Raw genomic sequence first — 23966 nt, 5'->3', positions numbered from 1 at the left:
GAACAAGGATGGTCGTAGCAGTAGTATTCTTAATATTCTCAGGTGTCCCACGGCTGTAAATATACTGTCAATATGGTACATTCATAAAATGGAATATTACATAGTAATAAAAATCACAAAAGCAGAACAGAGGCACTTTACAAATATAAAAGTGAAAGAAAGAAGCTAACGTGAGAAAGCGTACACCCTATAGTCCTATTTGTATAAAATTCACAATCAGGCAGTAATGCTCTTTTCCTTGATCTGGGTGCTGATTATGTGGGCGTGTTTGCTTTGAAAGCTCACGAATCTGTACACCTACCATTTGTCTACTGTCTGTACTTGTGTTAGATGTCAGTAATGAGTTTACATAAAACTAGTCATCCATGAGAAATATCGCAGCATTATAAGGATGGAGAATGAGATGCCGTAGTGTGTGGGGTGGGGATAGTGTGATCTGCTGACCTGTGACCTTCCACTCGGTGCAGCCACAGCAGCTGGGCCCACAGAAATGAGGAGTTGGTGGAGATCACAGCAGACAATTGCCGGTTAGTCCCAGCACAGGACGCCGGTGACACACACATCATGATTGCCTTCAGTTGTGTGTTGAGACAAGTGATGACTCTTTTAAACACGTAGTATAATTGCACAAATATACATATCTTCTATACTATCTTTGTAAAAACATCATTTGCACTGCGGGAGGTAAGATAAGTAAACTCTGAAAATGTTGTCCAATCAGAACAGGTCAGTCTGTGGTGTTCATAGGCAAAGGTTGTCCACTGCACTTTGTTGAAGAGGCCATTTCTCTTGTCTGTGTTTCAGCATCCTCTTTGGATATCTGCAGCCTAGGCTGTGACTGGCTAATTTTTGCTAGGATAACTTATCTTCCTCATAGCTTCCCCACATTCTCCACCAGGAGAAGGTCACCCGGCCTAGAAAAGCTCTTGTGGCTATAAATTTTGGCAGCAGCTGTGATCTACTAAAGGGCAGAGCCCCAAGGCCATAAATGGCATTCTGAGATGTCAGAGAGCTTGGGGGACCCTTGGGTTCCCTCCTGTTAGGGAAGGGCATAGGTGCCCGAAACAGGATTGTGACTTACCCATAGTCTCCCCAAAGAAGGCAGGTGTTCCTCTTTAGGAATTGATCACCTTCCTTGCTCCCCATCCCCGAGGATCCTGGCACAGCAGCATCTGCTATCCCAGACCCCTTCCAGGCAAGGCAGGTAGGACTCTCCCCTTCTCCCCATGAGCATATGGAGGCCCCCGGGCCTAGAGCAGCCGCGAAAGGAGTTTAACCATCCTTCCCCAAGCCGGACAGATATGAGTACACCCCAGCAAGGGGCTCTCTCAGGGAACTCACCTGAGGTGTCATCCCGTGGCAGATGTACACGATGGGAACGTTCTCTGAGTCTGGACCCTGATCGAGACACAAGTCAGTCTTCAGAGAGTTCTGCAGCTGAATGCCAGAGGAGGGGCGGCCACACCAAAGAGAAAGGAGCAGAGAAACAAATGTATTAAATCAGGAGAAGCCAGCATTTCACAGAGACAGGCTCCATTTCCATAATCAACCCAAGGTCCCTTGAATACTGTGCACAGCAACAAGCACCAGCTTTTGCCTGAATAAAGGTGCTGAGGGAAACCCAGCTTTGTGTGAAGGAGAGCTGTTCTCATGTTGTTGAAAGGTAAGCGGAGACAATGTAGGTAAGAATAAAAGATACACACACATAGAAGAGATGCTCAGGGTGCACCCCCCTCCATTTCCACAGGGGTGACACCAGGGCTTCCAATAGTCCCCAGAAAGAAGTCTTTGCTCTGGAAGGTTGGGGGAAGTGGGCAACTTTCAGGTCTGAGATGTCCTCTGGGACCAGGTCCTCTCTGCCCCTCCACAGATTCAGGTTTGAGATGTCCTCTGGGACCAGGTCCTCTCTGCCCCTCCACAGATTCACAGATCCAGCAGCGGCTGGCCTGGTCCCACTGGTGCCCAGATGACAAGGGTGTTCCAGAGTGGGAGTTCTGGCAGGTGAATAAGAGAGAAGGGAACCAAGGGAGTAGGAGAAGAGAGAGGTATCTCTTACCCTCACCTGCAGGCACATAGCAAACAACAGAACCAATGCCTTACCATGTCAGGTAAGAAAACCAGTATTCAATGTCCCTTTCTGGCAGAAGCCCACTCCCAGACCTGGAAAGGACAGCTTACAGTCCCCATGGCCCTGCTCACCAGCCACAGCTGAGCAGACCATGGTGGGCACCAGCAGATAGTTTGGAATGAGTTAATACTTCTCTTTCTTTTTCTCCCTCTCCTCCATCCTTCTCTTTCTGGAATGGAAGCATCTCATCATTCTCTTATTCCATGCTAGAACTCTCAGTGAGAGAGTCAATGGTCCATGGGTGGCGGCCGCTAGAATTGTGAGGCCATTTAGATTGGGTGTGGGGGATCTGCTGGGCCAGGTCTACCAGGACCTCCATTGATTTTACTGCTGCATTTAGCGTTTTTGGTTCTTGTCCCTTCTTCGAGTGCCTGTCTCCCCCGTCTGACCAGGCTAGGATCTGCTGGCCCAGCTGTGGCCAAGGAAGAATGCAGCATGAGACGGAATGAGAGACACTGTGCCCCGCTCTGGCTTTGGTGGCTTCCCAATACTAGTACCCATGCCCAGCTCTACATCAGTTCCTGTGGGCATATGCAAGGAGGTGGCGTTGTTCCCCACCTTAACTTGAGTTTGAGCTAGCTTATATAGCTCTTCTTAGCTTCGAAGCGCTCTGTTTGGAACAGGACAGAGATACTGGAATTCAGGGAAGACCAGGGCAAAGGACCGCAGGTGGGTCATCTATTCGAGGAGGCCAGAGACTGACAGCGGCTGAGCTTCCATGGTCTTGACAACTTGTGGCAGAAGTGCAGGGAACCCAGGGAAGGGATGCAAAACGGCATGATCAGAGGCCCATGTGTGCTCCCAGAATACCCTGTTCTTGATAGGGAAAGGAATAGAGTCAAATCCCTTTCTTGAGCTTTCTCACCTCTACCGGGTGAAGGCACTTCAATCCCAGACTTGTGGTTTGGAGGTTCTGAAGAATTATAAACATGAGCCAGCTCCCGAGGCAGAGGCCACAGAAACATCCATGCAGCAAATCCTCTTTTGTAAAACAACTATGCGGCTTGCCTTTGGGAGGGAGTCCATATCAATACATTCAGGACTTCTCCTGCAGCCTTCAGAGGAGCGGGTGTCGCATCTAATGCTGAGAGCTGTAATCCATTCGTGAGACCTGCTAACGGCGGTCACAGGGAGAAAGATCCAGAAAGCCCTGATGTCAGCCTTGGCTTTCTGCTGGGTTCTCAAAGCCATCCTCTGGGTGAGGAGGTAGGCGGTGCCTTTCAATAAAGTCCCCCTGACTCTGTCATCCCTCCCCCGTGAAGCAGGTGGCCTTTGATGCTGTCGGGAGAGGCAGGCTGGGATGGAATCCTGGCTCCAGCTGTGTGGTCTTGGACGAAGAACACAACTCCTTCTTGTCTGTTTTCTTCTCTCTAACGTAGGGATAATACCAGTGCCTACCTCACAGGATTGTTAGTGGAGGAGTAAACGCAAGCATATCCACAAGTAGGGAGCACCGGGCCTGACAAACAGCAAATGCACAGGAATTGTTCGCTACTCCTGTGACTGCTATGACCTTGCTGACAGCCACTCAGGGCAACTGGCCGTTATGGCTGCATCTCTGTGCCAGCCACCGCGCCAAGTGCTTGCCGCGTGTCCCCCCACCTCTCCCTCAGAGGAACCTGGCCAGGTCGGCGACATTCTCTCTTTGAAGGATGAGGAACTGTGGCGTAGCCAGAAGGTCTGCCTGGCCTCCTTGTGTGTGATGCCATGCCCGTGGCACGGACCCTTCCCCATGTCGCCCCTCCTTAGGCCTTCTCTTTGTCTGGCTAAATGCGCCTCCTCCTTTGGTTCTCAGCTTCTCTGTCACTCCGGAAGTCTCTCCTGACCCAAGCCTGGGTGTCAGGCCGTGGCCCCGTGGTCTACCAGGACCTCCATTGATTTTACTGCTGCATTTAGCGTTTTTGGTTCTTGTCCCTTCTTCGAGTGCCTGTCTCCCCCGTCTGACCAGGCTAGGTTTGAGTCTTTCTCATTGTCTCAGACAAGGGCCGGTCCTGGCCCACAGTAGACAGTAAATACACACATGGAATGAATGAACGACGGCAGCGAACACATGAATGGCGTTCCCAAACGAATGACGTCAGGAAGCGAACAAGCAGCAAGTTCTTTCCATCGTGCAAATGGTGACAATCCCGAGACTGTGAGAAATGCCCCCTGAGATGGTATGATTAACAGCTTTGAAGGTTTTGTAAATGGTTGAGATTACACACAGAGCACGTGGCAAAGCTAACATTGCAGAAGCCGGGTGTGTCTGTTTCTAGATGCTGCTTCATCTCTGCTGTCAGCACTAGAGCTGAGATTGATTCAAGGACCCTGCCTCTTGGACGTGGGGCTCAGGGATCCAGGGGAAACCCATGCCCACACAATGGGGCCCACAGGCCCTTCTGCCCACAGGAGTCATTAATGGAATCTATTAGCGGATAAGTGGCCAGGGCTCTAGACTTGACCCTGACCCCACTGAGAGTCCCAGGAGGTTATTTGACCTGAGCAATATAGTTTGGCCTAAGATGGAAAAGAAAGGGTAGAAAGAAACTCTACCCCTTAGAAGACATCTGGTCTCTGCATTTTAGAATAAAAATAATCACTAGAAAGAATGATTCAGCCTCAGCAAATCCTGCTCTTGCGGCTGTATCCTGCTTTGCCCATCTTCACCCGAGTGCCCCCATTAGGAGTTCATTATGATCCTTGACAAGCAAGCGTGGTTCTGCTCTGTCAGAGCCCGGCCCGTGGAGGAGTCAGAAGGGGCGGGAGGCTGGCTGGGCCCTAAGCAGTGGCTGGCAGATGAACATGGCGTGCCGGGGTGGGGTGGGGGAGGTTGTCAGAGACCTCCGCCAGCCCCAGGGATGGCTAGCCCTGCTCAGCCCTTGGGGATGATGAGAGAGTGGCTTTTCAGCCACTCCGAGTAAAAACAGCTCAAATTATGGATGCAGTCAAATCCATACCACAGCCCTGTATATGCCACTTACTATTTGATCAGCTAAAGGTTTCTGGGTGTGGTGGTAAGAGGGTTCCACGGCAAACCTGTTGTACATGTCATTAAGATGAGACCCTTCTGCTTGGAAGATGAGAATGCTTTGGCCAAGACCCAGAGCTTGAATGGACACACACACACACACACACACACACACACCCCTCCCCTCTTTAAGTAATAGTTGGTGGCCTGGGCTGAGAAGTTTCCCAGTATCCAGATTACCCCAGCATGAGAAGTAGAGAGGGAAGGGGCCACTAAGGAATTTCCTAAGGAAGTGTCAACTGTGCCATGGAAACTCTTGTGGGAGGATATGACTGCTTCCTAAAGGTTGGCCTGTTAGCTGAAATCTGAGGGGGTTGGGGGGATTCCTGGGATCCTGGCTCTGTGCCCTGTAGAACCCTAGGATGTCAGAGTTGGGAGGCCTGCAAAGAACGTGGAGGCCAGTCCGTAGCTAGCATTCTTCTTCCCCTCCCAGGCAGGAGCTCTGCCCATTATATTCCTACGGAGGCAGGCCTTGAACTTGGTTCTGAGCATGGCTTATCCAGGGAAGAGGCCGCAGTTCTTCCTTTGAGTTTCATGCTAGGATATCAAAAAGGTCTGAGGGGATACTCTCCAAAGGGAGGAAGCAGAGTGATATCAGGAGCTGATGTCTTAGGCTCAGTTTCTCTGCTGATGACCTTTGTGAACATGAGAAGAACACTTTGCCTTTCTGTTTCCTCATCTGTTCCATGATGTCAGTATGTAGTTTTGAGGGCTTATAACTGTCAGCAGAAAAGCTCTATGTGTTCAGGAAGCAAAAACCAGGTGAGGTATCAAAAACCCAATCAGGTATCATTGAAAATACTTCAAGAGTTGAATGATCCTGGGAACATTGGGACAATAGTAGAGATTACCATATTCAAAGCATTTTAACATTAGACAGAACATACAAATTGCCAGGATATATAATATATTTATGTATCTTAGGTATTTTTCTACTTTAGAAGCACAGTATTATTTTGCCTCATTTAACAGAGGAAGAAACCAAGACCCACAGATGTTAAGACACCTGACTGATAAGTGGCTTGGTCAAGATTGGAACCAGGTCTGTCTGGATCCAAACCCTATGCCTTCCATTGGGGTGACTGCTCTGTGCCAATCAACAGGTGGTCCTAAAATATCCCTCAAAATACAGTGAACCCAGGAAGGTTGTATTCCAGAACTCCTTTTCTAGAAGCTATGTGTGTGAGTAGAAAGCATAAGCCCTTAGATGGGGGAGGCATGCAGGCTGGTTGCTAGAACCTCAGGCACCCATGGTGGGGGACAGCAGGTGTTCATTATATTATCTTGCCAGTCTACCCTAACCGCAGGTATTTGTTTTATTAAGTAGAACATGAAGGTTTTAGGCTAGAGCTAAATTGCTTAAGACTGTAAAGGAGAGATTTAGAGCAAGGGAACAGAGGTTTGAGTTATAACACCAAAGGCTGTCTCTCGTCCACTGGTCTACCAGATGTCCCACATAGGAGGCTGCCTCTCATCTGCTGGTCTACCAGAGGTCCCTACATGGGAGGTTGCCTCTAGTTCACTGGTCTACCAGAGGTCCCACATAGGAGGCTGCCTCTAGTCCTCTAGTCTACACATGGGAGGCTGAAGCCTCCTCCTCTCCTTTCCTCTGACCCCACACCTCTGCCTGGCCTTGTTTTCTATGCCTGCATGAAGCCCCAGGGGACCCTTCCTTACCACCCCATAGGCGATGATGTCCGAGTACATCCTCATCTCTGGGTACACACTGACCAGGTACCACCGGAAGGTCTTGCACTGCAGCTGCTTCCTCAGAGCCTTCCTCGCTGTGATGTCCCCGATGTCGATCCCAGAGTCCTGCAAGGGTAAGCAAATGCAGAGCTCCAGCCACCAACAGGACACCGCTTCTCCCCAGATCTCCCCAGGCTCCTGGACACTGTCTAGTGAAGGAAGGATGTGGGGACTTAGCTCATTCATTTCCCTGCATTGTACGTAACCCCATGACTGTCCCCACATGGGCACTGAAACATGAGGGCTGCACGGATGGGGACTATCATCTAAGGCCATTGAAAATAAATGAAAAAAAAGGAAAGAAAAGAAAAGAAAAAGCTGGTGCCCAGGTGGAGGTGAAAGATACTGAAGCATACAGTTGGAGGTTTTTTCTATCTTATGATATGAGACAAGAGGTTCTGAGCTGTTAGTGGGAGGAGAGAGAAGGGGGAGAGTTGAAGATGGAGTCATACTAATTCAAATTCTATTCCTAATCATTGTAACAACAAAGGCTTGTCGAACACTCGCGAAGTGCGAGGTTCCGTCCTCCATGAGACCTGCCCCGGGGTTTACATTTATGCACAGTGCCCCATTTGCAAAGAGGTTCTGCGACATCTTGCCTGAAGTCCTACAGCTGATAAAAGGCAGAGCTGAGACTTGAACCCCAGAGCCTGCCCTTCTGCCTCCTAAGACCCAAGTTCTTAGTGTAGAGAGTACTTGGGTCTGTCACTTCCCGGGGATATCAGCAAGGTGGGCCCTAAGCCATCACCATACACCAGACAAGGAGTAGTAATGGAGACATGGAGGTGTCCTTGAGTTAGAGAGAGGGAAAAGTCCCCACATTTCTTGTGGTCCCAGAGCCGAGGGGAGAACACGGAGTCCCTGCATACCAGCCCTGCACCAGGCACAGGACCAGGCAAAGAGGGGCTGAAGCCAGAGCAGAGGACGGCGAGGAGTCTCTGCAGCTGGGAGTCCGATGGGGACTCAGCGACTTCTTAGAGGATGTCTTCACGGAGCCAGGGACCAGCCAGGTCCAGTGGTATCTCACGAGACACTAGCCCAGCATGGAGGGAGGGAACAAAGGGAGATGCGGCTCTCTCTCACTGACGCCTCAGCTCATGTGTTGGCTGTGGGAACCCCCGGGGCTCTAGGGTCAACTCTTGGGTCAAGTTCTTGGGCTTGGGAAGATAATGAAATGGACATTTGAAGTGTCTGAGAAAAATCAGAAAGAAGGCTGCTGCACATATCTGCCCGTGATTGGAACAAAGTATTTGGTATTAGATCGGGGGGCTCAAGGAACAACCAAGTGTAGATACAGAAGAAATACATTTATTTTTGCCCACCAGAATTTAGGCAATATAAAAATACAAAAATTTGAACCTGCTATGGCCTGAGGGTTCAGGTTTCAGACTGCAAAGGTACAATGCCAGTGAGGAACTTCCTTCTGAGGACATCTTGATGACCTCACCTATGACTTGCCTACTCCTCAGCTCCCGCCCAGAGCCCTCCCAGCAACTATTTGGCTTTTCTCTGCTGGATTCAGGAAACGTGTTTGACTGATCTCCATGCCCTGACCTACTGCTGAGCTGAGCTATGGATGAGACTAGGTTGAGAATGTTTGAGTCTCGAATGTAGCAATAAATGTGACCTACTCACTCCCTCCACCCCTTACCCCAAGGGATCTGTTAAGTTTTAGCTTTTTGAACTTCTCTGCACCTTATCCTTATCTCACAAACCTATTTGCCAGGGCCCAGGCCTTCCCTCTTCACGGTATAATTGCCTTTACATGAAAACAAACACTGTGTCTCAGTTTTTATGGGAAGCCACTAGAAGCTAGAAGAACCTGTCCCTGGAAGGTCTCTGTGTTTTCTTAAATTCTGGGTTCCCATGGGAAAAATTTCTTTCTATGCTCAGGATCAAGGGGCAGTTTGTCTCTCTCCCTATGACTTTATGGAAGGTGGGAGAACGATCCACCAGGGGTCCATTTCCACTTTAACTTCTAGGAGACTCTAGGACCAGAGCTTTGCTCAACTTATATTTCTGGTTATCATGGCCCTTTTCCCTTCCTATTTATTAGTTGACTTTTGCCTTGTTGTTTTAATGGTTCAGCGTCTATACCGTGTATTTACTATAAATTGCATCAAACTCTTTTCAGATTGGGGTTAGAAATTGAAAAATAAGCAAACATTCTCAGAGAGGGTCATGTTGGCCCTTATTATTTAAAAAGAAAACAACAACAACAAAACACAAGACACATTTTCCCCCTTTGCCAAATACTCAGTGGGTTGAATAGTGAGCGTCTCCTGCAAAATTCGTGTCTACCTAGAACCTATGAATGTGGTCTTATTTGGAAATAGGATCATTGCAGGTGGAATTCAGATCTGTGGATGAAATCAGTTGGGTTTGGGGTGAGCTCTAAATGCAATGACTGGTTATTTATAAATCAGAGGAGAAGGTTTGGACACACAGAGATATAGAGACGAGGGCCAAGATTGGAGTGATGCATTTACAAACCAAGGAATGACAGGAGCCACCAAAGCTGGAAGAGACAAGAAATATCCTCTTCTAGAGCCTTCTGAGGGAGCACAGTGTCACCAGCACCTTGATGTTGGGCTTCTGGGCTCCAGAACTGTGAGAGAATCAAATTCTGTTGTTGAAAGCCACTCGATGTGTGGCAATGGGTTATGGCAGCCCTTGGAATCGAAAACACTCAGCCACAAAAAAAGCTGTATTCCTAGGGCACCTGGGTGGCTCAGTTGGTTAAAGTGGCTGCCTTCAGCTTGGGTCATGATCCCAGAGTCCTGGGATCAAGCCCCACGATGGGCTCCTTGTTTGGTGGGAAGCCTGCTTCTTCCTTTCCCCCTGCCTACCGTTCTGCCTACTTGTGCTCTCTATCTCTGTATCAAATAAATACGTAAAATATTGAACTTTTTTTTTTAAAAAAAGCTATATTCCTGCCTGTGTGTGTGGCCACATGCACAATCTCTTTTACAGCCAAACCCGAAGAAGGACTGTCAGCTCCCCACCGTCACCCAGCCTGTCTTTGGGCAAGAGGAAGCAGGGATGGGCCTAGAGTTCCCGAACCCCGGGTAAGAAAGCACTGATGCTTTGCTGCAGGCTGACTTTCTGTTTGTTGATGAGCAAACTGATTTTCAATCAAAGCAGACGGGATCCCAGAGCTGGCAGCTCTTCCCACCTTCCAAAAGCTTGGGACTGAACGTGGTGAGGAAGCAGGTGGGAGAAGCAGCTCTGGGTGGTACACAGTCTCGGGAGGACTCAGCACAGAAGGCAAGCGGGGAGGATGGCGACCCGGCAAGGGCATTTTAAAGCTGGGGTGGGAAGGCCCGGGTGTAAACAAGGCCAGCCACAGCAAGAGCTAATACTTAGCTGGTGACTTTGCTATGGGTCGAGCACCGATCCAAGTCTTTACATAGACTAACTTACCTAATTCTCAAGGCAGCCACTGGGCAGGGTCGAAGGGATCCAGCTCCCTACCTACAGCTAGGATGCTGCAGGCAAAGGGGAAATCAATAGGCAGATGTCCTTGTGGTTGAGCACAAGGTACTGGGACAGCACCCCATCAAGGGCAGCTGGGGACACTCTTAGGGAAAACACAGGGGGTGGGTGTTGTAGCATCCACACTTCCTCCCTCTTCTTTCTTTGTCAGTTCATCTTCAGTATGTGTCAGGTGTTGTCTTAAGCTCTCTGCATACTAACAGGAAGAAGATGCAGACTTTGCCTGAAAGGAAGATCTGGAAGATCCAGACAAGTCAACAGTCTCTCTGCACACAGTGTGCAGAGAGGGAAGCTGAGGGAGAGCTGCCCTATGGGGCAGCCAGGATGGGGGGGGCAGTGGAAGAAGTGAGGGTGAGCAGTCTCGGAAGGCTTCCTAGAGTAGATGATGCTCAAGGTGAATTTGGAAGGACTAGCAGGATGAGCTAAACTAGTATTACTCAAACTTGGCAGTCCCAAACCACCACCCAGAAAGTTTTTAATGGATTCTGGCACCACTAGGCATCTACTCATCAGAATCTCTAAGGATGAGACCCAGAAGCAGTACATTTAAAGCTCTTCAAGTCATTCTGATGCAGTTGGTCTGCAGATGCGCTTTTAGGAGTTACTGACCAAAGGAGAAAGGAATGGCACATACTGCCAGCAGATCCATTTGTTAATAAAGCATCAGTGAGGCTTTCCTGAGCCCTGACCACACGCCTGCCTTGTGCGAGGCCTGCTGGCACAAAAGGGAAGAACACGATCTGTCCCCAGAAAGCCTCTAGTCTCAGGCCGTAGTTCCCAGCCCTGGACGGACATTAGAATCCCTGAAGAGCTTTCCAAAAAATGATCCCTGGTCCCCTTCCAAACCAATTAAGTCATAATCTCTGGGGCTAGAGCACAAGGGATTTTAAAGTTCTGCCAGATTTGAGAGCCCCTGGTTTAATGAGAGAGAGAGAGAGACTTTTATACAACAGAACATTCTTTTACACAGCAATGATGCAATGACAGAGGCATGCAGGCAAAGGGGGCATTTTCTCCCACTGAGGCTGACTTCCTAGAGGAGGGGTCTCGGCGCCGGGTCTAACTCGGTGAAGGTGGAGGCTGGGAAGAGGCCGAGGGTAGGGAATGCATGCAGCGAGGACAAGATGCGCAAAAGCACGGAGGGCAGAAACAGTGCGGAGCGGACGCGTGTGTTCTCTCTGGCTGTGCTGTCCGAGGAACTCCGGGACAGGACGGGGGGACGAGGGGGCTAGAGGCGGCAGTGGAGAAAGCAGGTCAAACAACAGGCTTAATGCCTGAACTTGTGCACCGTGGAGAGTCCTTTAAAGATTTTAAGCAGGGCAATGACGTGGTCCCTGTGAGGTTCTTTGTTTGTTTTTTGTTTTTTAAAGATAACTTTGGGTAGTACAGAGGATAGATTTGAAGGGGATAAGGCTTGAGCCAGGGAAACCAGCCCAAAGCTCTCACAGAGGAAGAGACAAGGCTTGAACTCAGACGTGATGGGGTTGGGAAAGGACAGGATAGGGCTCGGTGATGGGCTGGGAATGCGGCTTGAGGGAAAGAAGGATCAAAGGAAGATGCCCAGTTTCAAGCTCGTGGATTTGGGCAGATAGATGGTGGTACCCCAAACTGTGGTGGGGAGGGAGAACAGGAGCAGCTCTGGGGGTGGGGGGAGGATGTTCTCTGTTTTGGCAGACTCAAGTGCTCAAGGGAGCACCCAGGAGATGTGCAGCTGTAGGTCTGAAGCTGAAGGCACAAGTCAGGGCTGCAGATCTTAGTTCGGAAGTCATCAACAGATAAAAGCACCCAGGAACAGAAGGGGCCACCAGGGAGATGAGGTTTAATGAAAGCGGTTGGCCAAGGATGGATCCCTGGGTGCACGTAAGCATCTGAGGGAGGTGAGAGTTGCCCACAAGGAAATTAAGAGCAATCAGAGGAAGATGGGGGTGTACTGGGCTGTGGCACCATGGAGCCAAGTGAGTACAGAGTTTCAAATGTGGGAATCTTGGAGCTTAAAGACTTTAAAATGTCCATTAAGCTGTTAGGATGCTTTGTCACAAGCAGTTTGGGTGCAGTACTGAGACTTCAGAAGTGAATGGAAGGGAAAAGATGACCCTTTCCAGAAACCCGAGAAGAGGTAGGAGAGGGAATCTGGACAAAGCAGGGAATGTGGGGCGGGCGGGGGTAGGGACAAGGGATAGACTTTTAGAAAACACACTGACCTCTTCCTTTTCCACCTGAGGCTTTATCCTGGACCCTCCTACCCCTCACCTGCTTTTCTTGAGTTCACTCCCCTCTCCTCCCACCCGTCTGACTGGGTTTGAACTACCCCTCTGAGGAATCACAGATGCACACTGAGTTTCATCATTCTCCAATTACTTTTCTCACTTGGTTCTCTGCCATTCATTGGATTTACTGTCCATTTCCACATTCCATTTCTGGCAGCAGCAATGAGGGGAGAAGTCTAAAAGGTTTGCAGCTTTGGGGTGCGGAGAGAAGGTAGTTGGAGTACGGACAGGGCTCTGCTAAGGGACTGGGGATCTACGGTGCTTTATTGCTAGGTTCCTGGGGGACTTTTCAAGCGTTCTTAACGTTTTGCTATCAGAGGACACCCACAGAGGCACTCAGCATGCTCCCCAGAATACTGTGATCCAACGCCCACAGCCACAGATGGGTCCAGAAGGCACTGCTGTTTCCCTAGAAACACTCCCACTGTCAGGGATGCAATCCTGGGGCTGGTTCATCAGGGTTGCCCGCACCCTGGCTGGTACTTCTTGGCTCTTCATTCTTCTCTCTGCTGCTGAAATGTCACAGGTTGTGGGCGTATATGTCCCAATGCAAGCTTCCTCCCCCATGATGGTGATGGGGATGGGGAGCTGCCTAAAAGCCCCCACCCACGGCCCAGCCTATTTTCTCAGTCACTCAGCCAGAGCGACATTAGCTGGGTGGAGAGATCAGGGAACGGGGCCTTCATATGGAAACTTTAGGCAAAAATCAACCATTTCCCTATTAGGAAGAAAGAACTAAAGCTTTTTAAAGGACTCCCAAGGGGAAAGAAGGAGGTCATGCAGTCAACAGCTGTCTCAGATAGACACTGCAACATAAGCAATGATCTCCAGGCAGGCAGGCTGGTGAGCAGGTGGGGGTCCCGTGGCTGGCATCTGTTGGGTTCTCCCAACTCAGTGGTCCAAGGTCATTTCCATATGACACTTGGCAAGGCTGAACAAATCTACTAAAGAAATATTGCTTTTTCTTGGGCACTCCGTAAGTGTTAGTGACAAGAGGGATAGAGGACAGTGGCAGGCAACAATGAGATCCTGTAAAGGTTAGAAAGAGCTGAAAAGTGTCCAGAACAGTTCCCTTCTCCCTCCTGAGGATCCTTGAGGGGGTGTATCCCCTCCCCAGGCATGTGGGTCAAGATATCTCAAAGCCATGTGGACATTCCTTAGTGCTCTGGTCAAAGGTTCCATGGAGAAGCCTGAATTCACTCTACAGGGAGATTAAGGTGTGTTTTGTGAATTCTGGTAATTTCTGGTATATTTATATAGCAGAGAAGCTGAGGACCTGGGAACATGAGTTAAACTTATAACCATCTGCTCCAACATGCTCATTTATTTATTTAAAAAAGATTTTATTTATTTATTTGAGAGAGAGAGAGAGAGAATAAGCACGAGCAGGGGGTAGGGGCAGAGGGAAGAGCGAGAAGCAGACTCCTCACTGCGTACGGAGACTGATGTGGGGCTCAATCCTAGGACCCTAAGACCGTGACCTGAGATCATGACCTGAGCCAAAATCACACATCCAACTGACTGAGTCTCCCAGGCACCCCCAATATTCTCACTTAAAATGAGGGTACTGATGGGGCACCTGGGTGAGACCGTTGGTTACGCATCTATCTGACTCTTGGTTTTGTCTCAGGTTGTGATGTCAGGAGTCGTGGGATCGGGTCCGCATCGGGCTCTGCCCTCAGCGTGGAGTCTGCTTGGGTTTCTCTTCTGCCCCTCCCCCACTGCCTGCACTCTCTCTAAAATAAATAAATCACACACATACAAAATATGAGGATACTGAAGTCAGGAGAGAAGTCTTCCTTTAAGCACGCTGCCCAGGGACAGGCGTGGGGAGACACAGCTTAGTGTCTCACGGTCAGCCTCTTTTCTTCCACATGTGCTATCTTCTGGGGCAGAGAAGCTACTCTAGCATGGATCACAAGACTCTGGTTGATCCATGGGAAGAAGGGTTTAGACCCATATTTTTTGTTTTTGTGTCCCCCCTACACCCACGCAAATCCTGAAACCCTATCCCCACAAGGGCTTCCTACCTCCTGGGGTATGTTCCAGGCCATGTAGACATGGCTTTTAAACTCATCCATCCAGACTTCAGCCACCCTAAGGGCATTCCTGCGGACATGGGCCGTGAGGTCCTCGGTGTAGGGCTTGTGGGCTCGCTCGATGTGGGCAATCCGGGAGCAAGGCAGGACCTCCACGCTGCCGCCACACTGCCACACCTGTAGGGGATGCAAGAGCCACTCATCAGTGTCCAGATCTGACTCTAAGCCACTAAACCAGACCAGCCTGAGCACGGACAGCTCCAGCTCTCTTCACCTTGTCTCTCAGGCCACGGTCGGCAAAGGCAGTGAGCTCCACCTTATTTCTACTCCTCTAACAGGAAGAGGATTGAGTCTGTTTGTATCTTGTTTCTTGTTGCCATGGATTTACCAGCAAAGAATTAATGTGCTTTCTCTTCCCATTCCTTCTACTGTGCAAAGAAGAGATTAAACATTTTTGTGAACAAAGATCTGGATTCTCCTTGCCCCTGGTGAAGAAGTTAACAAAAATCTTCAGAATGGTCTCTGCTGCTGTGCTTGACATAGAAGAAGCAGCAGAGGGAGATAGCATCAGAGGGGGAGAGATACAAAGAACGGAATCATGCGAAGCTTCTCATTGACCTCAGTGACTAAGAGCTTGGACTAGATGTAATTGGATTCAAAAGAAAATAGAGAAAAATGATCTTCTATTCTAAGTGTCAAGGGACAGTGTCTCAGAGGTCTTTCCATGATCATTCCAGCTATTCTGAACTTTGAATGTTCTGGAACATGTGTGTCCTTTTGTGCCCTTGGGCTTTTTTGCCCATTCTATGTGTCATTTTAGAATGCCACTCCTTCTCCAGCTGAAAAAATATCATCTCTCAAGATCTTGGCCCTATGACCTCTCTGTTGTGGGGTCTTTGTGCAGTTCCTGGGGGCAGAGCCAATTGCTCCCTCCTCCGGTCTCCAAAGCTCTCATGACTTCCTGCTTACCTGTGAGTCTCCCTCTCTTCCTCACTCCGTGCTCCCAGATGGAAGAACAGTATCTCATTTAGTTCTTGTCTCCTAACAAGTTCTTGTCACTTAGTAGCTTAGTTCTTGTCACCTAACAAAAGGCCTGGTACATAAAAGTACTTTGTAAGTCCTTATTGAATAACTATATGGCTGATGGTGTTTAATCACTCAATCAATAAGTGATCAATGCTTAATAAATGTGGGATGAATCTGAAACACTGGGCCAGAGCTGATGAATGAGGCTTCTGGGGGAACACAATCATCATCTCTGGGTGGACAGCAGAGGTCACTTGTCAGGTACTCTCAGCTGGACAATGTGGTAGAGAATGTTCACACTTATAACATGTATCCATCAACGACCATAGGACTTCATCCAAGATAAAGTCAGCTTTGTTTTCTCTTTCTGTTTTTTATTCAAGTATAGTTAGCACACAGTGTCTTGTTAGTTTCAGGTGTGCACTGTAATGATTCAACAATTCTATACACTTCTCAGTGTTCATCAAGATAAGTATACTCTAAGGTCAGCTCTGGATTTTACTTAATTACCCCCTGAGTTAGGAAGAGAATGCCTTCTCTTCCGCCTGTCTGTTTCATACCAGTTGTCTAGTTGCTCTGGGTGGTCAGAGTCGGAAGGCAACGGATCACTTTTCCATTTTCTGAGCTTGTCTTGCATTTAGTATAATATTTAGAGCGAATGGAAAGGAAACAAGCATTCCCACTGGGTGTCTGCCGTGTGCCAGGTACTGGACTGTGCCTGTGGGCAGGTGGCACACTGTAGTGGTTATGAGGAGAGGACTTGGAACCAGAATCCTTGAATTTAAATCCTGGCTCTGTTTCATGCTAGCTGCATGACCTTGGGTGAGTCACTCCATCTTGCTGTGTTTCAGTTCCCTCCTCTCAAATGGGGATTATAATAGTGCCTCTCTCATGAGGCTACTGAGGAAATTAAAGTGATTATATAGAGAGTGCTTAGGAAAATGCCTTGGACATAAGAAGCATGCCATCAGCTCAGCTGTTACTATACAAACTGTATTCCGCAGGATCTTCAGAATAACCCTGTGAGGGAGTGGTTGATGTCTCCAGCTCCAAATGGGGAAACTGAGACTAAAGGCTATCCCGTGGCCAAGGCCACACAGCTGGTACTGAAGGGAAAAGGATCTGTTTGAGCCCCACGGAAGCTCACCAAAGAGAGGAAGCCATGGAAAGCTGTGCACGTTCATGTCCATGACCTATATGTTCTGGGGACCTTGTTGACTTCCAATTCACTGGGCTTAGATTGGCAATGAGAGCCTGTGAATACTGTGAATACGTTATTGACAACACAAAGAGTCGGGGTAATTATTCTTTGCAACTGGAACGGAGGCTATCACTTGGCGTATTTCAGCAACAAAGCACAGAACATGACTCGTAACAAAGCTCTTTTATTACAAGACCTGTTTCTCAAAGAGCCGGTTCACCATTTCACGTTAGAGTGGGCGCCTCAGCCGTGCTTTTGATCAGAAGGGTGGTGGCCGCATGTCCCATCCACCCTGAGTGCACAGTCAAAGGAGCGGTGTGATCTCAGTGGCGGGCTCTCAAACCCACTCGTTTTCCTTCATTATGGCCACGGCCCTTGTCCAGGATGCTGTCATGGCTCATCTGGACCCTGCAACAACTGATCTCCCTCCTGCCTTCCTCCTCCAGTCTCTTCTCCTCCCAGCAGCCAGAGCAATCTTTGGAAGGTATAAAGGGGATCATGCCCCCCCTGTACATTACCAGCACAACCCCAAGGCTCCTGAGGCTCCTGGGTTCTGTCCTTGCTCAGCCCCCTCCACCCAGGGCTTGCTTCCCCATTCACTCCATGTCACATCACGCTGACCGTTCTCACCCCCCTCCAGCATGCTGGGCTTCTGCACACAGAATTATGTACTCCCCTGCCCAGGGTCTCCTTCAGACATGGGCCAAACAGTGCCCAGGACAGATCACTGGTTTCCCGCAGAGATGGGGCTGGGCTGGGGGGGGGAGGGCATAGTATTTAAAAACACTGTGTTGGAGCCAGTGAGAATTAAATTCAAATATTGTGCCTCTGGCCCCGCTGCTGCGCCACCTTCGGCAGGCGACTTCTCCGCCTGAGCCTCAATGTTGTCCTGGGGAGGAGGGGGATGTGTTCATGCGTTCAACCCAGGGTCTGCTTCAGTCTGAGCACCAGCAGTCAAGAGGGTAGGGGCAGGACACCTGAGCCCATTCTGTCCCCGCTGTGCACCTGCTGAGGGGCGACTTTGGGCCACTTAACCTCTTGTCTATGAAACATGCACAGCAGAAGTCATTTCCGCACAGGGCTGTGGGCTCAGGAAGCCCCCGTGTATGCTATTATTTTCTGAAAACCTTATAATTGCTGCTCTTTAGCTCTCCTGGACACCCGCCTTCTGGGAAAAATGTAACTGCAGAGGACTCCCATGTCTGGCTGAGCCCACCAGACAAGAGACAGGCTGTCTTCCAGAGTGACTCAGTGGCTCAGTGTGGAGCAGCGCACCAGGCTCCTCCCCAGAGACTGAGAGCCTTTGTTAACCTAGAGGTCATCAATGGAGAAGATGATGGCATCTGCCTAAACGGCAGCCTTTGGGTTCCCAGTGGTCTCTGGGGACAGGAGCAGAAGATGTAGACCCAGCAGGTTTGGCCCGCCACATCTGGACCCTGCCCAGTGACACTGAGAAAAACAAGAGGAAGCCCACGTTCTCTGATCCCCAGATGATGAGCGGCTCTGGGGACCAATGACTCGATGCAGAGAGATTCTCAAGTCCTCCCTACAGGGGATCTCAGAGACCCTCTCATGGATGGTAGGCAAAGAAATAGGAAAGAAAATCACTGGCATTTGGACCTTGTGGAAGATGATATCATGAAACTTCCGTGGAGGCGTGGGTGGGACAGGGGATGAGGAAAGGAGTGAAGGGGAGCTGTGCCTGGGACACATCACAGTTGGCAGGAGGTAGAAAGACCTAAACCAGAAGGAGGCTACAGACAGGAAGGATTATGCCAGAGAAGCAGGGCCACTGGATGGAGGCCAAAGATGTGGGAGACAGGCTTAGCCTGGCAAGTTCCAGTGGGTGAGGGTGCCAAAGGAGGGAGGGCCGGGAAGGTGGGCACCAAAGACATGGCCAAGAAATGAAGGTCAAGGGTTAGTAACCAAGAAAGCTGATGAGGTCACTTCATCAGGAAGCACCTACAAGATAGAGAGCTTGATTTTTACATGGGGGACATGTGAGCCTGGCTTGGTAGAATAAGTGAGGCCTATGCTCGGTCCTACAGGCACTGGGGACACCTGACACCCCTACAGCCCTGGATGTAGGCTGGATCTTGTGGCTCCTGGATGGGCACTGGGAAATAGATTTCTTGACCACATCAAATTCTCTCCTGTCTCTGTGCCTTTGCTCCTGCTATTTCCATCTTTCTGGAACAATTCCCCCCCCCCCCACCACCACCACTTGTCATCCAGCTCAAATATTACCTTCTCTGACCGCCCATTAGGTTCCCCTCAGAATACTTATGGGGCCCCACCCTTTCTCTCAGTAACACTTACTCACAACACTTCCATTTAGATATTTACTCTTTTGATGTCTTTCTCCTGCTTCCTGCTAGACTATAAGCTCCCGGAAGACAAGGATCACATTGCATACACCAGCCCCAGGCATTTAGTTTACATCCAATAGCCATTACTTCACTGAGTGATTCCTGCAATCCGAGAGTCCCAGGCTTTCACGGACTACGGAAAGGCAGTTTTAACTCACTCAGCTGGATCCCCTAATAAAGGCCATAAGCATAAAATGTGGCCAGATTTTACCAAATACAATGACTTCCTTCAAATCCAAGCGGTTTTTCAGCAAAGCTCTGACATTTAAGTGCACGCCGCTGTAACCGGAGAGAGTCACTTTGTCTGTAAAACCTGGCGAGTCATCAAATGAGCATGGTGGAAAGCAGGCCGCTTCATCTTGTGGAACCCCCAACTCCCTGCAGAGAGAGCCCTCAACCTGGCCAGTGCTTGTGTACACCCGCAGAGGAGTCCTTCGGCTTTCTCCCAGGTGGGGCGAAGAACTGGAAGTAGACGAAGTAGATGGTAAACAGCAGTCACCCAGTGCAGAGGAAAGTCTCACTCAACTCCAGCTCTTCCCAGAGAGCTCTAACCCTATTATTGTTTCCAGAAAGGCTTGGAACATCCACGTGGGAACCATCAGGGAAGACAGGTCTTGGGGGCTGATGGAGAGGGTTTGAATCCTGCCTCTGTCACACATTAGCCTTTGACTTGAACCTGTCTTTGGATGTCAGTGGCCTTTTTTTGGGCATCATGATGCCCTGGCAGGTTTAAGCGAGATGCTCTATGAAAAGCTCCCACTAGCAAAGACAGGCATGTGGTGGGTTCTTAGGGAAGGTCAGGTTCCTTTCCCTTTCCAGGACTGGTTGCTGCTGGTATAAGGTCAGGTCAAAAGATCTGCATTTATATTCTGTTTGCCACTTAGCTAAACAAGCCCATTTCCCTCCTAAGCTTCATTTCTTCTAGCTGCCAAATGGAGGAACTGAACTCAATGAGGTGATCGATTCCATCTACTTCTCCCATTCTGTGATTCTACGTTTCCTTGCTGGTTTGAGACATGACTGGCAGAGTCAGAAATCAGAAGTTGTAAAACGGGGAAACACTGGAGGCAAAGCAACAGGGAACAGTTCGACCCTTTCTCCCACACAGGGACTCCTGATCACTCTGTAGTCTATGTCAAGGACAGCAAATAATACTTCCATGTTCAATCCATTGGCTTGTTAATGTCCTCCTGAAGCACTGTGTTGAGAAGGATTCTGAGGCTCTGAATCCTGAGAAGGATTCTTTGGGCTCCATGGAAAAGGATGCCACAATTCATTAGTAATGTTTACTCTAGGCAAGGAATCGGGAGTGGCGGCATCTCAGCCTTGTATTTCAGAGTCGTGAATCCCAGGTTCCTGCATCCTGTCCAGCTTTTTATCTCCTCCTGACTTTTAATGATCTCTTTGCTCTTGAAAAAATGTTCCCAGTCTTCCTTTAGTCTAGAAAGCCTCTTTCCTGCTCTCCATCCACCCAAAGCCAGCTGGGCCCAGCTCCTCCAAACTCCTGAAACACATGATTTGTACCACTCATGGGGTCCGTATTTCTTGGCTCACATTGTTAATTATCTTTTTATGTGTAACTGTCTCACCTAAGTTGGCTGTGAAATGCTGAGACAGAGTAGAAAGCCAAACCAGGCAAGCTGGGGGAAGGAAGACGAGGAGGATGGAGGTTTAGACCAAGGCCTGGGAATAGCTGGCAGAAGACCAGAAACTCATTCGCAGGGTGGTGGTGGGGTCAGAAATGCAGGCGAACAAAGATGCCGACCAGGACCGCTGACTAGGGCCATGCAGGTCTCCTTCCCTGGGCATCCTTCCATTCTGTGTTTGGGGCCCCTTGCTCACCTCACCCTAGGTCCAGTCCTGCATGGGGGTGAGAAGGGAAGAGAGGTCAGGTCTAGGCCAAGCTAAGACAAACGCCAGAGGCTACCAGCAAGCCGAGGTCAAGGGCATGAAGCAGAGGAGAAGCCGGGAAGGAGACAAGACAGGGAGCCGACCTCCCTCCAACATGGATGTTGTTCCCATACTTGCCACCTTCAGTCTCCAGAGAAAGATCATGTTCCTTGGGAGGGTTTGCAAGGCCTCTGAGACCCAGTCCCTCCTGTTTGCTGCAGCTTCTTCTGCCATCCTCTGCTATCCTGTTATACCCACTTCTCTTAGTTCCTGGGGCAGATATAGGATCCCTATACTCACATTTCTGCCCTGCACCCTATACCAATCCCTTCACTGGAATTCCTCCCCGCGCGATACATTTATTTCCCTAGTAATTTCTACTGACTCTTCTTGGAGGCCCTAAATTTGGGTAAATACCTCTGCTAGGTGTTGCCTACCACCTGTCCTTCCTGAGGCACAGCACTTCCGATAGTTGTGTGCATGTGTACAATGAAAGACACATGATATAAGTAACAATGGTTCACCTACCGCTCTGCTAAAGAAACAGTTCCTTAGCAGTAACTCGGAAAACTGTGTGCTCTTCCTCACCCCCAAAGGTAACCCATTACCCTGAATTTTGTTAATTTCCTTGCCATCAACCTACATTACCTATGTGTTTTTACCCGTCTTTGGACGCTACATACATGAAAGCATATTGTCTGGATTCCACGACGTGCTCCTTGGTCCATTTATCCTCATCGCCAGAGTACTCCATTGTGTAAAGATGCAGTGGTTTCCTGACGCACCCTCTTGTGGGTCGGCCGTCTGGTTGTTTCCAGGATAATGGAGAATGCTCCATGGGACAATTTCTATATGTCTCTTGGTGCCCAAGAGCGAGCACCTCTCCGTGCTCCACCCCAGTGGAATTTCTGAGGCATACATTGTGGACACATTCAACTTTCCCTTTTTTTTCCTTTTTGGAGGAACTCTTCCAAAGCGAGCACACCACGTTCTGCTCCCACCAGCGCAAATGAGCTCTCATGTGGCTTCACAGTCTCGTCAACATTTGGCATTGTCCAACTTTCTAATTCTTGCCAATCCAATGGGTGTGAAATTCACTTTCACTATAGCTTTCATTTGTAACTCCTTGGTTTTCAGTGAGCAGGAACTTTAATCTGTTTCTAGGCCTGCAACACCAGCCCTCCAGAGAAGAGCCATGGCCACCTTGCTCTCATGAAGGAATCTCTATGCCTCCAGAGGCCCTGGCACATTGTGGGTGCTTGACAAACACTTACGTCATGAACGTGGGATCAAGAGTTGGTTCTTAGTTCTGAATGATCTCCAGTGTACTTTCTTGGTGCTCTTCCAGGTTTCTGAGGGTAGATATTTCATTATTTTTAAGTGTAAGAAAACATTCTTAAAGTCTCACAATGCTTATTCTTCCATCAGACCCCACAGAAAAAATACTCTGGGGGTGCAGCTTCCCCAAGCTCCCTTCTTGCAGTAAACACTGCCCAAGAGTCCTCTGGACAGAACTGCTTGGGAAAAAAAAAATGATGCTTTTTCTTGGAAGGTGTCCCTGAAGGGGTCTGATTTGGGGTCAGTCCTAAGAAGCACTTGAAGCAGTTTCCCTGTTTGAAAGGGATTTTCCATAACTATCAGAAAGCAGCAGGAGGATTCATCTGGCAGAATTCCAAAAAGAGACCAGCTGGGCTAGAAGGTCTGGAAGCATTTCATGAAGAAGACATTAAAAGACTGTTTTGCAGGGACTTGAGATTTGCTGCGATAGCTTCTTACCTACAGGAAACCCAGGGCAGTGACGGCTCCAGGCTCTGCAAACTAACCCATCACACACAGGGGACTCTGCTTCTCCTCAGACCCCGGTGCTCTGACTACAAAGACTGGGGCCCTGGGAGTTCACTTCCCCATGGGAAATTTCGTGAGGATTGCTTTGCAAACATATGGTCCTTTGAGATTAGCAGGCATCTTTTCATGGTTCCAACCAAGTAGAGTTTATTCATGGTTACCTCAGATCTCGTACCAGCCAACAGGCCTGATTAATATCGCCCCAAGCTAGGTTGGATTTATGACAAAAAGGAAGAAGTCAGGCCTGAACATCCTGAGGATGGTGAAATGGAGCCGGGAGTAGGGTGGTTTTCAAGGGTGTGGTCGACTACTACAACTCATTAAATATCTCCATGCTCCCTCTACATCTCGCATCCTCCCTTCCAGTCAGGAAGAATCATGTGAGCAGTTTAGTCCAATGAGATGGTCCAAGGAGATGATCACTTCCTGGCCAAGGTTGGTAAGGATCCAGTGTGGGAAGTTCATGAGCACTTTGACCTCTCTCCTTCCCAATCTGCTGCACACTAAAGGCAATATGACCGTGAAGTTCAAAGATGTGGAACCCCCTGAGGGAAGCAGGCTGAGTCAACACTCAGAGAATGGCTGCCCAGGACGGCCTCCCACCCTTCAGGAGACTCATGTGAGCAGGAAATAAACTAGTTCTGGGTTGAGCCTCTGGGACTTGGGGGCCACTGGCATAGCTCTGATTAACACAAGCTGCCAAAGAGGCAAAGTGACCAGAGAGGCTTGGACACTGCAGCGCCAGCAATCAGGGGTTCAGTCCATCGGCGCGGACTTTGTTGCAGAGAGTTCCAGGTAAGGGGAGAGACTGTTCAGAAGGGGACAAGTCCCCTTCCCAAGTTCAGGTCTTGAGTGCAGTCAGAGCAGGACCCCACCAGATGCTGAGGGTACAGAGAGTACATTTAGTGCCAGGGGCTGGGAGAAGGCAGGTGTTAGGACCCTTGCAA

The 23966-nt window shown here is 49.3% G+C and overlaps 1 protein-coding gene across 2 annotated transcripts in view; it reads right to left on the bottom strand.

Moving 5' to 3' along the window:
* GALNT18 (polypeptide N-acetylgalactosaminyltransferase 18) overlaps positions 1 to 23966 on the bottom strand; it is a 350253-nt gene that overhangs the window by 53452 nt on the left and 272835 nt on the right. For both annotated transcript variants that reach the window (XM_004751990.3, XM_013055819.2), the window contains exons 7-9: positions 14680 to 14865; positions 6816 to 6953; positions 1342 to 1437 (exon numbers count right to left, since the gene is read on the bottom strand). In XM_004751990.3, the coding sequence (XP_004752047.1) occupies positions 1342 to 1437; positions 6816 to 6953; positions 14680 to 14865 (420 nt within the window). The remainder of the gene's footprint in view (positions 1 to 1341; positions 1438 to 6815; positions 6954 to 14679; positions 14866 to 23966) is intronic.

This window comes from Mustela putorius, unplaced genomic scaffold (genome assembly GCF_011764305.1).
Source record: "Mustela putorius furo isolate JIRA1106 unplaced genomic scaffold, ASM1176430v1.1 tig00003859_pilon_pilon_pilon, whole genome shotgun sequence".
Taxonomy (NCBI): Eukaryota; Metazoa; Chordata; class Mammalia; order Carnivora; family Mustelidae; genus Mustela; species Mustela putorius.
The sequence above is the reverse complement of the archived record's forward strand: the minus strand, read 5'-3'. Positions and strand labels throughout refer to the sequence as shown.